Genomic DNA, 18,511 nt, shown 5'->3' with positions numbered 1-18,511 from the left:
AGTTCAGCCAGCTGCGATTCATTAATGATTTCATCTCAGAGGTCACTGTGCCTGACTGTTTCCTGGTGCAAATCAGCTACAGTGCTTAATTTGTAAAATAATGAGTGCCGGTGCCCAAAGCTCTGCTGAGAACCCTGCAACCTGGCGCTAATACATGTTGGCATGCTGAATACCAACGCTGCATAGTTTGGAATCCATTTCGTGCCATTTAAACCACTATTAGACACTCCCTGCCCAATTATCTCACTTGCAGGTTCCTGCATTCTCCCTTTATGACCGATTGTACATCTTCTCTTTCTCCTTCTTTCCCCTTTATGTGTTTTCCTGTTCTTTTCTCTTTGAAAATGTCCAAAGAGCAAAAATAATTGCTGGTCTCCCAAAATGAGTGCTGGTGGGCCCCTCTGGTAATCACCAGCTCAAATTAGGGGGAGGTCCTCCAGTGCTTAGTTTGTAAATTTAAAAAAAAGGACCAGGGCTCTCGTCAGGAGGCCAATGCAGCTCGCACCATCTAATTGCCCCAGCCTGCGCTGCTGTCAGTACCAACACAACTGCTAATCATCACACACCTACAAGAGTGACCATTGAGACTATTACAGGCCCCGAAAGATAAAAGATAGGCTTGGGCGGCAGGTATCAGTCATTGTCAATGTTTATTGAATCACTAAACAACTGTTATTGTGTTCATCCTTAAATTAGACAAACCGTCAGTGGCAACATGTGGCAGGCTGTCATAAATACTGGTGTTGACAACATAGGGGCTCATTACGTTGGGGAAGGACCACCACCGTCAGCCCGTCAGTGGTAGTCCGCCCGGCAATTCTGAGGGCCGATCAGACCGCCACATTACGATGGCGGTCGGATCGTTGGCGGTTGGAAAATTCGACCGCCATGGTCCCGGCAGTCAGATAGAATCCGACCGCCAAACGGACCGCCCGCATTAGCCAAAAGGGTGGCGGTGCCTTTTAGGCCGCTGGTCAGATAATGATATTCATCCCTGCCAGCCTTTCCATGCCGGTTCAACTGCCATGAAAAAGCACGCGGGGATGGACATTGGGGGCCCGTAGCGTGCCCACCTTTCCCCCTGGCCCATTCCTCTGGGTGTTGGGGGGCACCCTTGGTGCCTCCTACATATCCCTGTACCAAGTGACAGGTACCGCATGGTGCCTGTCACGTGGTACAGGGATATGTAAAACATCCCTTTTTAACATTGCGGCAGGTGCTGCAGCCAGCAGCACCCGCCGCAATGTTAAAGGTGGGTGATGAGACCGCCATGGTAGGGGTAGCATCCTAATTCCTATTGTGGGAATAGGAAACGATGGCAGATGGACTGTCCGTCTGCCATCGTAATCCAACCCGAAGTGCCGGTGCCGAGCACCAGAAAACACCAGCTCAAATTAAGAACTGAGGTCATCTCTCCAGGAGTGAGCAGAAAACGTAAATGGAGAGGTAGGAATCAGAAAAACAATGATTACTCTATGGCTACACACATTTATTTTTACAAGACGTGTAACATAAATATATAAACAGGAAATAACTTCCATCAAATCTGTTTGTGGAGAAATGGAGCAATAACTTATTTGCATACATGCCCTAAAGTGTTGGCAAGCCAGATAACAGAAACAAATGTCAAATGGAATTAGTGCTAGAGGAGTCAGGCAGCAGAAGGTCAAATCGAGTTACATCATAACATTAAGAGCATGAAATGGAAGGGATGCTTTGCTCGAAACACAAAAATTGCTTTACAGTTTACAGAAATGCACTCTGTTCCACAAGGACACAAAGTCAAATTCTGGTAATTCAGATGTCAAGAGAATTTAGATTCTGAAAGTACCTTACTTGCCCTTGTGTTTACATCTCCTTGTTTAAGGAGCGTCAAAACAACTTTCATATCTTCATCAGTCTCTGCAGAAGCCAGAGGGGTGAGCATCACTGCGGTGTATCCTGCTTTGTTCTGGTGGTTTACATCACACACTCCTGTAACACAAGCACAGGCGAATGAAAAGCTGTCCATCCTATGGCATTTCCAATGAAATGAAATGTAGAAGGCGCAACAAAGATTTTCTCTATGAAACTGAGTTTCCAAGAAAAGAAAAATGCATTCACTTCATATATTATTTCATATTGATTCCTTCGCAGAAAAAAATAATGCCATGTACGCTCCCTGTATTTGCAACATCAGCACCTATTACCAGGATTACTGGAACTATGTGTCAGGGCAGGGCCACATTCTGTGATGGGTTGCATTACATTATTTAGTAAGAAAAGGCACATTATGTGGAAGGAAAGGCATATTATGCACCATAATATGTGATTACAATACAATTCTGAAACATATTCTGTATCAATATTATCTATTTTGAAATGCTAAAACAGTAATAAAAAAATATCAAAGTGCAATAAAAATACATAGGTTCCCAAAGAAGAAATGTATATCCACCCAACACATCCTATTTAAAATGAAACTCACCAATAATTTTGTCTTTTATGAAGCATTGTTACCTGTTTACTTTCTACTTCCCAGAGTACAATACATAGTGTAAAACATACGTCAGGCTCATACTCGGCAGAAAATAGCCTTGTGGTACGCAGAACAATGCTAATTTATTCCTTTTATCCCAATTATATTCTACAGTTTGTCTTCAGTTTTGAGTTAACCTTGTGTTCACAAAATAGGGTCTCTGGAAGCCCTACTATCCAATAATAAATGGCCCATCAGAACAGTAGCATACATTTTTAGGTCTCGCCTAGCGACGCAGCGCATGTGCTGTGTGCCTTGGCGAGACCTATAGTTGTCGGTTTCTCTGCCGAAGGGGGACAGGAGATGTGCACTCGTACGGACAGGAGATGTGCACTCCGTATGCGTGCACATCTCCTGTGCCCACTGTACAGCGCGTTAGCACAACTCCTGCTCGCTCGCTCCCTCCCTCTCTGTCTCTGGGACAGGACATGTGCACGAGTACGCGCCAGCAATCTCGGAGTCAGCTCACCTTTGAGCACAACGCGCGCATGGCGCACTTTCACTTTCCCAGTCGGCTCCAGATATTCTCGGAAGCTCCCAAGGACCCTGCATGGCGTGATTTATGGGCATATCGCAGAGAGACACATTTTTTATTATTGAAACCGACGTTTGAGGAGTGGGGCGATTTTGCTAGTTTGTGATTGTAGTAATGTTTTGTCTTTACTTGATTGTGGGCGATTTCCCAGGGAATTGGCACATCACTCTGTTGGCTGCCTCTGTTTTTACAGATTGTCCCTCCATTTAGTGAATAGGGCAGAACCCTGCACATTTTCTTTCCTGTGTTTTGTAACTTGTGTAGCAGGCGCACTGCTTTTCTCTGTGAAAGAGAGACCGAAAGTTGGCAAGTGGACGATGGTGAAATTAGGGGCATGAAAAGGCAGAATATGAAAAGATGTTTGGCAGCAGAGAAACCATTTCAGAAAGCCTGCAGTGCACAAAGTCGATGAAAAGTATGGCAAACCAGCGTAATTATGGAGTCTGAATGGTAGCCATAATACGAGAGATTAGCTCATTACAATAGCAGGAGTCCGTGTAGGCAGCTTTAGCCAAACTTCCATTTGATACTCTGGAACAGCCTGATACTTCCATTGCAAGCTGAATCTCGTTTACTGAGCTTTGGGAAACATTTGAAGACCTGGCTTTTTGTTCTATTCCAGTACCTCTTATGTCTTATTTTTATTTAGTAGTATGTCCTTTTATTCTGTTAAGGGTTTTGAGTGCCACGGTACCTTTGGGTGACCGTTATGCTTTACAAACTTTAAAATAAAGGGCGGGGTGATCTTTCTCCATAATCTTTCTCTACCAATACTTTGTATGTAACCTGCTAGAGGATCCTAGCCACGCAGTCTGTTAAAAAATACTCTAAAAGAGCCCGCCAGGCCTGTAGATAGCCCAATCAGCTCTGCTCTGAATCTGTAGGCAGGATATGACTCAGAGGAACATGGCAGGAACTCGGGTTATAGCTTTTTTGTTTTTTCCTGAACATCGCACATGCACTGTCAGCTAAATCTTTTGCTAACAAAAAAAAGCTTAAAGACGAGCTTAGAGCCTGCCCATTACTTACCTTTACTTACTATTGGTTGGCTTCAATGTCATTTGTTTCCTTGCATCTTATTGGTCACCTTTTCCTACTAACCTCCTACTTCCTCTGGGTCTTCAAGTGATTATCCCTGCTGTGGCCCATGGACAAAGTACAGTTTCCTCTCCGTCCAGTGTCCTTCCCCAGGTCGCAGGATCCTGCAGGTACTTTTACAATTTATTTTATAGATGCACTCTATAACAGGGCAAATGTTTCCGTCCCACCCCCTTACACGGTGCATGCGCTTGCCTCCATCCGCTCTCCATGTGTTATTGCTCCCTTCTCGCTCACACCTCCCTTGTGTTGTGTCACACTCCCAAACTCCCCCGCTCTCCATTGTGTTGCTGCTCAACCCTCCTATCCCTCACAAAAACATTAAACAAAGCCAAACCGCTTGTGTGAAGTGCTTTTTGGCACGCTGCCGGCTTTTATTTTACATACTAATGGCGGTCTGCTTTAACTATAGTGGCCGCGTTTCTTTATTTAGTTTAGCAGCGCGGTCCGGTGTAAGTATAGTGGCCGCGCGTACTTTTTTTTTGTTTTTTTGGTGTTGTTGTTTACTAGCGCCCATGTGGCGATTTCACATTCATGGAGGCCGCGCCCCTTTCTTTAGACAAGTGGTGTCTAAAGAAGGGTGTGCGGCCTCTATTAAAGTAAAAGCGCGGCATGGGCGCTTTTACAAACAAAAAATCTGTTTATCAACTTAACAAACAGATGCTTTTTTTTGTCATAGCGCCCCATGCTGCGGTTTTACTTTCATGTCGGCCACGCCCCTTTCTTTAGACTCGCTTGTCTGAAGAAAGGGGGGCGTTCTCCATAAATATGATATCGCCACATGGGCGCAAGTAAACAAAATAATATTTCCAATGCAATAGGTCTCGCATTTGCGAGAGTTTAATCTATTGCATTGCCAATAGCTCAAACTCTCGTAAATGCGAGACCTATTGCATTGCAAATGCTTGTTATATTTGTTACCTATGCGGCATGTTAGGATGTAAGACGGGCATTAGAAAGAGACACAATACATTTTGGCACTTTCGAATTGACCCTCTTGAGACAACTGCTACTCTGAGTGCAGTGTGTATTGTGTAAACATGTGAGCATGGGTGTGGATAGTGAAACAAGACATTTCCATGACAAAGAATGATTGTTTTTGTTCACTCTGATTATATTTAAGTGTTAAAGTTTTGTTCTACGTCAGACTCAAGGCCCTTGCTCCTGTCCATCAATAGTGATCGTTTACACTATCCCCTCTTTAAAGGCTGGAATTTAACTCTTGCACAGGGCCAGGCATTTTATTGACCTGGCGCGGAACAATTATGAAACGTTTGATTCGTTAAAGGGGAAAACATTGTTTGGTTAAAATCTATGCAACAAGCCTGTGGCTGAAAAATCACATTTTTCCTTTGAACCTGTTTATGACTTTCTAGAGAAGAAGGGCTCAGCCTGGGAAGAAACCGATAGACATAGTTCTGATCAGCAATGCTACAATTTGTACCAGAAAATCTGGTCATTTGTTTTCTTTGAAATAATTTTCAGGGATTATTAGCAAGCAATCTCAAGCCCATAAGTAGTAAATAAATAGGAAATTGATAAAGTTAGGCTGTTATTGTCAATGGATTCCACTCCAATACTCATCAGCGCTGTCATTGTGCCAGTGGTTCACTTTGAAGGAGTGGCAGTGGAGTGAATGTTTTGATGATATCCTGAGCATTTGAATGGAATCCTTGAAAACAAAAAGTGCGCATTTCCCATTGAAAATATCCAATCCCATATCATTTGCTTTTAGGGTTTTGCTAAAGGGTTATGCGTAGTTTAACAGCGTCAATGAGCTTTTCAACAATGTTACATTAGAAGAAAGTTGATCATACACTACCCCTAATAACAAGTGCATATGATGTTATATTCAATGGAGACTGAAACCAGAGCTAAAGCAAACATGTCGAGCAATGTGATGTGTTTCAAAAGAAGCTCATTTGAAAAGTTTAACACTTTCTTCTAAAATGCTTCACTACTTCCAAAGCATGGAGCTGTTTCTAAAGGGACAATCGGCAAAAACGAACACCGCATCTTCTCTAAAATGCATACGATTACGTTAAAGCTTACTTTTAATGTAAGTGTGTAGGATTTGTGCTTTTGTAGTTGTTATATCGAACCTGGATTTAGCAGTGTGTCATGCTCATATTACATCTGTCAATCAATCAATCAGTTGGTACTTGCAGAGTGAGGCTTATCACCCGAGAGGGTATCTAAGCTCTGGGTTGCTGGTCTTAGTCGAAGAGCCAGGTCTTGAGTTTCTTCCTGAAGTTCATCAGCAAGGGTGATGTTCGGAGGTGGAGTGGGAGGGCATTCTAGGACTTGGCAGTGAGGTGGGAGAAGGAACGTCCTTCAATGTGGCTACCACGGATGCACGGTGTCTGTGCCCGGGCGAGGTAGGCAGAGCGACGGTTTCAGGATAATTGGCGGAAGTTCAGACTGTGGTTCATGTGTGCTGGTCCTTGGTCATGGAGGGCTTTGAAGGCATGTGTCAGTAGTATGAATTGCCATCTTTTCTCGTTTGGGAGCCTGTCCGTGGAGGTTCCTCGGGTGCTAGGTGACGTGGGTCAATTTGGGCAAGTTAAGGATCAGTCTGACCACTGCATTCTGTATCATCTGGAGCCTTCTCATGAGTCTGATGGTGGTTCCTGCATATAGTGTGTTGCCGTAGTTCATATGGCTGGAGATTAGGGCTTGCATTCTGGTGCTTGTGGGGAGCCATTTGAAAATTCTTCGAGGCATGCGGAGAGTGTGGAAACAGGCCGAGGAGACTGTGTTGGTCTGTCGTTTCATGGCAAGTTTGCTGTCCAGGATGATGCCATGGTTGCGGGCGTGGTCTTTCAGGGTGGGGGTGGTTCCAAGTTTGGCACACCACCAGGTGTCTTTCCAGAGGGAGGTGTGGGTGCCAAAGATCAGCACTTTGGTCTGGTCTGTGTTAAGTTTCAGACAGTTGTCCTTCATCCAGGCTGCGACATTCTTTATGCAGTTGTAGAAGTTGGTCTTCATTGTAGCTGGGTCTGCTGAGAGCTAGAGGATGAGCTTGGTGTCATCAGCATAGGGTATGATGTGGAGATCGTGGGTTCTGATGATGTCGGCTAGAGACATCATGCGGATATTGAAGAGGGTGAGGCTGAGGGATGAAACTTTGGGGACTCCGCAGATGGTGCTCTTGGGTTGCGAGGGGAAGGGGGAGATGGATTCTCTGCGTCCGTCCTGTGTGGGATGATGCAATCCATCTGATTGTGTCCCTTTGATACGGATGTGGTACAGTCTCTTGATGAGTGTGTGGTGGGCAATGGTGTCGAAGGTTAAGTAGAGGTTGAGAAGATCAGGGCAGTTGATTCTCCTCTGTCGAGTAGGGCGCGGATGTCATCTGTGGTGGCGATCAGGGAGGTTTCGGTGCTCTGTTTGGTTTTGAAACCTGATTGGGAGGGGTCTAACAGGTTATTTCTCTCCAGGTGTTCGGTGAGCCTTCTTGAGGACTTTGGCAGGAAACAAGAGCAGTAAGATCGGGCCGTAGTTCGGGAGATTGCTGGGGTCTGCAGAGGGTTTCTTGAGGAGAGGTCTGACCTCTGCATTAGGTGGCTGAGGCAATGGATGCATTGAGGATGGGGGTGAGTTGGTGGCTGATCTCGCTTCCTAAATTGAAGAGGCTGTGGCAGAATGGGTCGGTGGTAGCTCCTGAGTGGATGAAGTTCATTATGGCTGTGGTGTGGTGAGCTGCTCCCATGTGGTGAGATGTTGGTGGAAGCTTTGGTGGGAGTGCGGAGGCTGAGGGGTCAGTGGGTTAGGGCTCGAATTTCCAGATGTTTGTAGATATCTTGTTGTGAAATTGATTTGCTAGAGCGTCACAGAGTACCTGTGAGGCAGGGATCATGCTCTCGCTGCCTGTTGAGTGGGCAATCACTCTGACAGTGGTGAAGAGTTTCTTGGTGTTGTTGGTGCTAACCTCAATGCGGCCTGCAAGGGCGCCCTTTTTCATGTCTTTGAGTTGTTGGTGGTATTTGTTGAGGGCCTACTTAAAGGTGGCTCAGTCTGTGTCATCTCTGCTGGGGCAGCATCTTCTTTCTAGTTGTTTGCAGTGGCGTGCATAGTTCCGAAGTGTACCAGCTGGCTTGTTTAGTAGATCTCCGAGTTTTGGCTGATTTGATGGAGGCAACTCGGCTGGGGGCATTGGGATCCAGGTGTTGAAATTCTTGACTGCCTGCTTCAGGTTTGTTGCGCAGTCAGGCTGGGTGGGGTTGAGGGAGTCCAACCATTGGTTCTGTTAAACATTGCTCCAGCTGCAGAAGGATGTGCTGGGAGGGTTGGGGTATTGGGGGGAAGTGTGAGGTTTTACTGTGATGGTGAAGTGGATGATGAAGTGGTCGGTCCATGTGAGTTCCGTGGTATGGCTGCATTTGACTCTGTTGCTGGATGTGAAGATAGGGTCCATTGTGTGTCCTGCTCTGTGTGCAGGGTCTGTGACCAACTGGGTGAGGCCCATGTTGTCCATTTGTTCCAGGAGATTGGCAGAGTTTGTGTCTGTGGGATCAACCAGGTGGAAGTTGAGGTCTCCGAGGAAGAGGCAGTGCTTGGATTTGATGACAGGTGGGGTGATAAAGTCTGTGATTGTGTGGCAAAGGCCGGTTCGTAGTCCTGGGGGTATGTAGTTGAGGGTGCCTTTTTGTGGTTGTTTTGTGATCGATGTGAAGTTGGAAATTCAGGTGTTCCAGGATCTGCGTGGTTTGTCTTCGGTGGTGGTGCAGTGGATTGATTCTTTGTGGATGCTGGCGATGCCACCTCCGTGTTTGTTGGTGCGGTCCTGGTGTTTCATCTTGTAGCTTTTGGGCATCGCGCTGGCGATGTTGGCGGCCAAAGACTGGTTGAGTCATGTCTTTGTGATGAAGGTCACGTAGGGGGTAAGAATGAGGATGGTGTCCCAGACTTTGGTGGTGTGTTTCCAGAACGATCTGGTGTTTATCAGTAGGCATTGGAGTGGTGCTAGGGTGGTGTTGGCCAGAGGGGTGGGAGCAACACGGGTATCTGCAAGGGCGGCCAGTCCTAGGTTGCAGGTGACCTGACTTTGGTGGCAGGTGAACGTTCATGCTGTGTAGCGAGGAGATGAGAGGCAGCAGTTATTGTGGCGTTTGGGGTCTAGGGCTCTGAGATCTGTGTAGGAGCCTGTGAGTAGCTGGAGGGTCAGGGTTCCTGGTGCTTGGAGTGGTCCAGACGTGGACGTGCGCAGACAGGCTTCCCTTTGGCACACCCAATGCACCGCTGAGTTGCTGCCACATCAAGTTCGTCCTGGGAGGGGGGGCACCGTACGGAGGTAGGTGGTGGAAAGCGGGACGCAGGAATTGAGAAAACAGCAAGCGGCAATAGAGCCTAAAGGGCTGACAGCACTGGAACCTACAAAAACAGGCTGTGTGACAAAGCTGGCTGCTGAGGCTCACTCACAAGGGCAGGAGCGGCCTAGCAGCAGCCAGGCGGGAGGAAGAGGCGACTACCAGCAAGGCGAGCTGGTGAGAACCTGGTCATCTATGTCTTCAGAACATGAAATTCAGAATTAAAATATGTGATGAATTGCATCAATATTTTTGTGTTCACAGACATATGCAATAACTAGGGGACATAACATAGAATCTGTAATATCAACCTGTGTCAAGTAGAAGTTTCACAATAGAGAAGTTGGAGTGTGAGACACTGTAGTGAAGGGCTGTGTTCCCATTTCCATCCGCCATATTTAGGACCATCTTGAGCAGTTGTGGGCTGATGGAGCTGAACTCTTTCAGGTAGGCCTCCACCACAGACGATCTGGATGACTTCTGACTAGACACTCGGAACCACTCTTTGCAGATGATGCTTAGGGTATCTCTCTGTACAAAATAAATGCAGTTAGATTTAGATTATGTTCTGCGTTGCTGCAACAAAAGAGTACTTAATTAAATACCTATTTTAAATCTGAAATGGGTTCTGTTTAAAAAAAGAGCATTACAATTGTACACCTGTTATGCAACACAAAATGATAAAATATAAAACAACTAGGAAAGATTAACAGTGCATTAGAAGTGACTGTAGCAAAGTAAAAGCAATATAATCAGGAGCAGACGAAAGATGACCAAAACAAAGAGTTGAGTTATAAGAACAGAGAAACAATAAAATCAGGCACATTCTGATAGAGTAGCTTTCAGAAATGTCTAGTTCACAGAAGTCATATCTTAACTCTCTTCTTGCTGATAATGGACTATTATGAATTAAAGAGAGATTCTCTTAGACAGAACATTAAGCAATTTACTAATCTAATTACTGATGTACAAGTCCATAGGGTTTTGCTGGTGTGATATAAGATTTAACCTAGTTCTTGTGTGTCGTGCGGTCACAAAACATGGCATGGATTAACTGGTTCCACGACGAAGAATGGATAGAGATGGATCTGCAGATTAACAGTGGGGCACTATTTTATTAAACCAAATGTGATCTCAAATCGTTTTACAATCAGTTTACGACTTGGCACTGCTTGCATTTATATTTAGTCTGGGTGTGGTAGAAATCCTTCTATTTGGTACCAGATTAACACCCAGGAATGATTTAATGAAAGTCCTTTTATGCCACCAGAGAATTTACATGTGGTAGTTAGCACAAGCTCAGACAATGCAGAATGAAATTGTATAACATCCTTTCCAATAGAATCGGACACACATGGATGTTGCATGATCCTCTTTTCAATAAATCTATAAAGCCAGGTACTTAAAAATAAGCATAGCATAAGCATATGATATTCAAAGAACACAAATAAACTTGAGTCTTAAGAATATTGAACAAAAACATTACATTGATAAAAACTTACATCACATTTTCCATCTCAAATTATATAAAAATTAATAATAAACCTGTAGGAATGTGCACTACATTGTGATTGAATAGAAAGTGTTCTGCTGCCAGTAATGCTGTATTTTTGTCACAATATAGTGAAAAAATTCTATTCTATTGCCACAATAAAATCCTATGACCCATTGATCTAAGCTGTCTTTTCTAGTATTGAATAAACACGTTAACATTTGCAGCTGTAAAGTTACACAGAGGCTGTGGTCTCCCCAATGCTAACAGTGCGCCTACCGTTGGGGAAAAAAACGGACCCAACAAAACAGAGTCTCTTACCCTCTATGATTCTCTCAGCACCAGTAACTGGCTGACTGTAATGGTTGCCACAGGACTACCACTGACCGCAGCAACAGGGAGAAAAACAACACACACAGTACCTTTACTTTAGAAAATCCACAGGGTTCATCTTGACTACTGGAAGATGTGGGGTACTAAATGGAAAAAATGGCTGCCAAAGACTTTCTGAAAAAGCTAAGATGTGATGCTTTGGTCTCAACAACACAGGGCTATTTTTATTCTATGGACTCTATTGTTAAAAGCAAGGCTTTCATTACAATTAGTGTCAAAATGTATATTTGATATATAGCCCTTCTTTGTGATGCATATATTTAGTGCCATTTCCTGAAAGTAAATTTTGCCTACATTTATTCTATTGCCTAATAAAGAACGGATAACACCCAAGTAGAGTTTTACCACAACAGTGTCTAATTTTTGTAAATTGGCCTGTAGGTCACACAATAGGATGTGAACACAGTACGTATTGAGGGACAGTGCAAATTTGTTTTATAGTGTGTGATAGCAAATATCATCTGGTTTGCGATTGGGAGGGTAACATTGTAAAAGGCATTTTCAAGGGAGCCAAGGTGTTGCTGAGAATCGGGACTGTACATGTGGATAAGGATGGGGTCTAAACATTGGAGCTTTTCTTAGAGGGCTGCAAGCATGTGATGCTGGGTAAGAGGCCCAGTTGAAACCCGTTGCAATAACAAGGTCAAGAATATTAACCTGCAAATCTATTGACTCCACAATATTGAATGCCAACATATTGTCAAGATAAGCATACACAGGGCAGTACAGAATTGCTATTATTAAATCAGCCTATTGGTAGTCAATATTGATATGTATCTTTGATATTTTGGTAGAACACTAAGGCAATCTTGACTTACTTGTTGGCATGGCCTTTGAAAGATGTCAGGGTGATGTTTATTTAGAAGCCAAGGAGCTTTGTGCCTGCAGTGAGACACGGGGGGAAGGCTTCAGGGTTCATGTCCACAAATCATGCCTGCATCTGCAGTAGATGTGTGCTGCCATAGAAGAGAAAATTCAGACTCAGTCAGACTGAGATTTTTTAAGTGGCCATTCATGTTTTGAAGGTGTTCCGGCAAGTTTGGAGCCTTTGGAAATTGCTAGCAGAAGTGACTTTAAGGTAGTGATGTGTTTCATACTCTCGTTAGTTGAAATGCCTATTTTCTAGGGAGCGTTATACTTTGAAGGAGTACAGGAAGGCAAGGGCCTCCTTTGTTAGTATTCTTTAATGCATCATAAACCACCTCAGAAAAGAGGATGTTGTCTTCATAGATTTGACTTCTAGGAACTCAGGGATTCACACTACATGCGGTGTTGTCACTGGCAGGAAGAAGTGCTCCGGGGCACAGAGGAATACATGGTTTGACAATATGGAAGTTTGTGGAATCTATGTCTATGTATCTTTGTTAGGTGGGATAGTGTTGATTCCATTGATGAGTAGTGAGTTATTTCACAATGTTTTGCTCTAAGTGTGACATACTAGGAGCAGCTAGCCAATTCTATAGTTGACAGCTGAGGAAAATCCTTGCTGTCAATATTTGCCTTTGGTGTGGCTATTGTTTAGTACTTGCACTTGCCTATGGTGATGGTCTGTTTCATTTCAACAAATACAATCTCCAGTACACAAGAGGTACCTGCTTATACCTTGATGCTAAAGTAAAATTCTCTAATAAAGGGCTGCATGGGTTTCCGAGTCCAATGAGGATTAGTGTAATGATTTTGCTCTTCTGCTAGACCTTACAGCTGAAGTTTTCAAAACATTTGCTTTAATACATTGAGGTTGTTTGGGTACTGGATAAGCCCCAAGTTGAACAACAGTAGGGATAGTGTGAGGGGGGTGGTTCTTAATGGCAAAGCCTCAATGGCTTGAGGATACCCTGGCAGCTGTTCTTTACATCCAGCCTTGATAGCTACACCTTGAATGTATGTATGCCATTTTATTTTTTCCAAAGCTTAATAGTAATTACGGATGCAATGTAGAAAATGGGGTATATAGATCAATTGTCATATTCACTCGTACACTCGTACACGTCCTAAGTTAAAGCCAAAAACGTATAGGCATCAAATAACATAAGTCAAAACGGACACATGGCAGTGGAACCAAAGCATATACAGGTAAACCCCATTTGCAGATTGACTGAGGTTAAGGCTTTTGTAGGACACAGCCGAGAGATGTTTTTTCCGACCAGGGTGTGTGTTTCAGGTCTTTATCGATCGCTGCGGGGGTAGTCAATACCCTGTTTAGATGTCAGGGAGTTCTGAATTCTTCGATCCGGCCAGAGAAAGAGGGTGAGGTGATTCTTAAACCCTGGCATCTCCAGAAATGTCTCAGAGCTAATCCATCATTCCAATGCACCCCCTTGAAAGAAATGATTCATTTTGTAATCAAGAATGAGGCTGGTTTCTTTTTTCTTACCTTCTATGGGAAGCAAAATGAAGTATAATTTTTCACCACCCACCACTAGCAAGAAAGATACGTGTCCTAATGAAGACATTGGAATTCGTTTTGTACTACGACACCCTCCCTAAAGAGATGCTCACATGTTCCACCTTTTCTCTTGGAGGTGGGCAGTAAAGCCACCTACGACCGTACCGGCTGAGACTTCGGTGTACCTAGTGATTGATGCAACATAAAATCAGAATGAAGCATTTTGCATAGTAATGGTCGGATGATTTATATTAATGGGAGGAGACAAGCGGTGCTTTTAAAGTGATGGAGATGTTATAGAAACTTCTTTTATCTAGAGTGCGCTGTTCAGTATCTGCCTGCTACCCTCTCTTGGAGTATTCTTACCCCACAAAGACTGAAATGTGTCAGTAGTGCATTAGAGAAGCAGCCGGTAAATCCGAATAAATACTGACTGAGTAATGGTACCAGGGTCTTGAGTTGAGATCTTCATAGAAATCATTGACAACAAAAACCGTCTGCGGTCGCTTGCCATCGAGAATCAGTCGTAGTCCCTTTATTGCAACGGGCTATTTACAATTGACTCAAGCATGCTTGGGGGCGGAAAACAGAATATTGTAATCCTTATATTAACACATGCGTTCCAATAGAATGAATGGGGAAGCTCATTAAAAGTTTTTATAAAGAACAAAATGCCACTGTTTCCAATAATCTTAATATGCAGAGGGCCAGCTTTATGCATATTTCAAAATTACTGCAAAACACCCCCTTCCATTGAGTAAATATATTTAATGCAAGAATAAAAAGCTTATCCAAACGAAATAAACTGTTTTTCACAGTACTGTTTTAGATAAATCTAGAAATATTCTTTGTCGCTTCTGAAACTGTACATTGTAAGCTTATGGTTAATAAAAAGAATATACTAAGAAAAGTACTGCATATAGGCAACAAAAGTACCATTTGCTTGTCCGGCGTGGAACTGATTTCCGATAGGTGATTGCTCAACAATTGGCACTGATGAAGAAATTCTTCCTCGAGTTTACATCTGCAAATGAAAAACACGTTTGTGAATAATTCCTAGTGCTATTCCATCTCTTGTCTGTCTGCTCAAGCTTACATGAGGCTGCAGCTGTCACATATTACGCTATCCTCACATAACCTCTTCTACCAATTTGTCACATTTCCTGCCCTCAGCTAGGGATCTTTCTTACGAGGGAAGAGAGGGGTTCTTCCATCTGTGCTTTGTCCTGTTTCCAAAGCCTTCACCCCACTATTTGGCCCTTGTTTCTAGTAATAATCTCACTGACTTCTTACCAGCAGACCTAAAAACACCTCCTTATCAGGTCCTGGGGTTAGAAAAGAGAAGTGGGATATTTAGTTACCCTAGCAGGCAGGAATACTAGAGTAATTGGCCATTGCTTGAAGGGAGAGCGGAAGGATATATGACGAGTCACATTTTATGGGAGTGATGTTCCCCTTAATGTCTAATAACCTCTTCCTTCAAATAGCCTCCTTCTGCGTAATATCATGGTGGCATCTAGTTTGTTGTACAGTCTGCGAGGCACAAATCATCAGTCTGTACGCCACCACGCGTAGTGTCCGTAATGTCTGCATCATCTAGTTCTACCATTTAACCAAAGGTCACTCAACCATGCTCCAATGGTGGTGTTTCCTAGTTGTTTCATTGTATTTAAGTACCTTGTGTATTTAATGTCTGGGATATGTATCTTCTCTCTTGGCATCATACAGCTTTTCTCTTTGCATGTTCTTGCTGTAGATCAAAAATACATCTGGGTAACACCCGAGTGAGCTCTCTCCTCTAAAACAACTTGCCAGCAGTCACTGTCTTTAGTACCAATACAGTATAAATGTAGCATAGTGATAATCAGAAGCACAAAACACGCCCTCGCACATGCATTCCTTGATATGGTGTCATCAGCTAGAGGACATGAACATTAAACATCTGTGCAGATGGTCCATCGCGAATGGGTTCAGTTATTTTAAGAGCCATTGCTTCTTTAACAAATTTACAATTTATGATGTTGTCGTTTATTCCTCAACACAACTCTTGCTAAAAGATATTTATTAGAATGTACTTTACCTTCACATCTGCTGTTTCTCTGATATTACTGCTTTGCTACTATCCTTGCCAGATCAACCCTAGTTGCAATTACTCTCACAGAGCACCTTCTATCAATACTAAAGTTAAAACATCACAATGCATTGCTTCAGGAAACTGCTTCACACCCAAACAACCAACTGCTACAAGAAATCATTTATCATCTGAGCACACTTTTTAAAAAGGAAACCTAAAAAGAGTATACCAAATGGGCTACCATTACATCTGAATACAAATTAAAAAAATAAACTTAAATCAGCCATTTCTACACTCTGGAACCAAATATTTTAATCACTGGATTAGGGAATGGATTAGGACTATAGTTTAGCCTCTTATTTCAGCTGGAGATAATGGCTTGAACCGTAAAAGAAGCATTTTGAACATCTCAATTGAATAAACCTGAGGCAGGCTCAACTTGAAACCAACTGCACAGTTGCAGCCTGAAATAAGCAGCCATGAGACTAATACAGAACCAAATAGAGTGGTAATAATATTCAGAAAACTTCCAGCCAGAGTCGCAAACAAAAAGGGAATTGAACCCGCACTGTGATCATCCAAGAGGATCGCTTGTTCGCATTCATACAAGTAAACGCCAACCCCTAGACGTAAGCTTCTTTCAGTGGCTTTTGATACAATTTATTGCACAATCCTAATAGATAGACGGGTGTAAATGATCAAAGGCAGTGTAAAAATGATCAAAGGTGGTCCACAGGGCTCACCATTGTAATGTCAACAACAGGCCACCAGTGGTAATGGTTAGATTAATTGAGTGGAATTAACCTGTATGCAGACAACAGCTACATCTATTCTTTGGTATGAGAAAATTAGGAGAACATCAGTGAATCTAAACACGCCTCAGCACAATTGGTGGTTGGATGATCGACAACTACTAATGCCTGAATAGGGCAAAATCTGAAACATTACATTTTCAAATCCATGGGCAAGACACTATCAATCCCTCGGTCAATGTCGATAGGCATGGCCCCTAAACCAGCAATGGAAGCAGGCAACCTTGCAGCATTATTTAATAACTATTGTCCATCATCCTACAGATAATAACTGAACCAATACCTTAATGTTTTACCTAACATTTATGTGGTGGTTGCCAAACAGCTTCAAATTAATCAGTAGAATGCTGTAGCCTTAGCATTGGTTGGGTCAGATTAAAACAGAACAGGCCCATCAAGTTTCTAAAGTGGCGAGGAGTCTCCTTTGCTGCCCATACACTACAAGATACTGCTCAACATAGCAATCATAATGATATCCACAAAACTTCTACAAAAGATATATAACTTAAAACAAGCATAACATCAAGGTGCCAATTCCGATCCTGGAGAAACCGGGTACGAACCGTCGGACGGAGGGTTTTCTCCGTCCGACTCGTACCCGGTTGTAAAAGTATACAAACATGCAAGTACGATTCGTACGGTAAAAAGACCGGATACGAGTCGTACGGGGAATTTTTTTCCAGGATCAGAATCGGCACCTAAATTCTTATACCTATTGAAAATGTAGCTTGTGCAAGGCAGAGAGAGCACGGCAAGTAGGCCGATGCCTGGCAGAAGGGTGAGTGAGTTTGAAAGACCGTGTCCCGCTTGATTGAGGTAAAGACCGAAGTCATAAGTATTTTCTTGAAATGATTACTAACAAACCAATACCACAAAAAGGACCCTGGGTCTAGAAGATGTGGAAAAGTGCTAAAGGGGGGTTCCTTTTAGGTTTAAATCTTTTTTATTGATACAAGCAATATTGCAATGAACATTACAGTGCCATCTGTTTACAACCGTACGTGAAATACAAACCCCCAACTCCCCCCCCACGATCTCCTCCCCGGCCCTCCCCATCCCCTTACCCATAGTACTGCCTCCCTTCCCCCCATCCGCCCCATCGAGCAGAAAAGGGGGATTAGCAAGTCGCAGCCTGATATCTTTATGTCTGTGCTGATTTAGTCAACTGCTCCAGAGGGTAAACAGACATAATATCGAATTCAAAATATCGGTAGGACAGAATATCGAGTTTTTAATATAGAATGGACAGAATATCGAATTGCCAAAATATAGTGGTGAAGAATATCGAAAATCGGGTAAGAAATAAAATATTGATTTAAATAATATAGTAAGTAATATCGACAAAAGAGCAAATGGAGGGACAGGAGAGGCCGTTTTCCACTCACAGAGGAATGGGAGGTCCAGTAGGAACAGGGGCCCCTGTTACAATAATAGCAAAAGATGTTCCTATAGTTCCTCAGAGAAGAAAGAGAAAGAGTAGTGTCAACGCTAAGGCTTCAGGCGGATAAAACACACCGTAAAGTCAGTGTGGAAAATCCTTATGTCGGATTTAAATGCCCTCACACACCGAGTCCGGACTCGGTGGAGAGGGTAGGTCGTAACACGGTACTCGAAAGGAAGACATCCTCTTAATCTTGAGGAAGTCATATTCGTGTACAACCCACCGAGTACTGTTGATACCAGGATATTGACTGACTACGGTAGCTCCCGGTACCAACAGGTATTCAATACATAGATTGATCAACAATCCCAACCAACCAGGTTGTGTAATGTAGATATTTTTTTTTTTTTAAAACCCCATAGGTCCTTAAGAATCGCGAGTATAAATTACTCATAGCGAGAAACATGTTGACCCACTATTGCAATATACATACCACTTTAATAGGAGACATTA

The 18,511-nt window shown here is 43.2% G+C and overlaps 1 protein-coding gene across 3 annotated transcripts in view; it reads right to left on the bottom strand.

The window, feature by feature from the left end:
• KANK4 (KN motif and ankyrin repeat domains 4) overlaps positions 1 to 18,511 on the bottom strand; it is a 692,064-nt gene that overhangs the window by 60,657 nt on the left and 612,896 nt on the right. For 2 of the 3 annotated variants that reach the window (XM_085602436.1, XM_085602437.1), the window contains 3 exons: positions 14,668 to 14,755; positions 9,772 to 9,991; positions 1,832 to 1,974 (listed from right to left, as the gene is read on the bottom strand). In XM_085602436.1, the coding sequence (XP_085458562.1) occupies positions 1,832 to 1,974; positions 9,772 to 9,991; positions 14,668 to 14,755 (451 nt within the window). The remainder of the gene's footprint in view (positions 1 to 1,831; positions 1,975 to 9,771; positions 9,992 to 14,667; positions 14,756 to 18,511) is intronic. The other variant, XR_014960662.1, reaches the window with a different exon arrangement.

This window comes from Triturus cristatus, chromosome 4_2 (assembly GCF_964204655.1).
Source record: "Triturus cristatus chromosome 4_2, aTriCri1.1, whole genome shotgun sequence".
NCBI lineage: Eukaryota > Metazoa > Chordata > Amphibia > Caudata > Salamandridae > Triturus > Triturus cristatus.
This window is presented reverse-complemented; position numbering and strand designations above follow the sequence as displayed.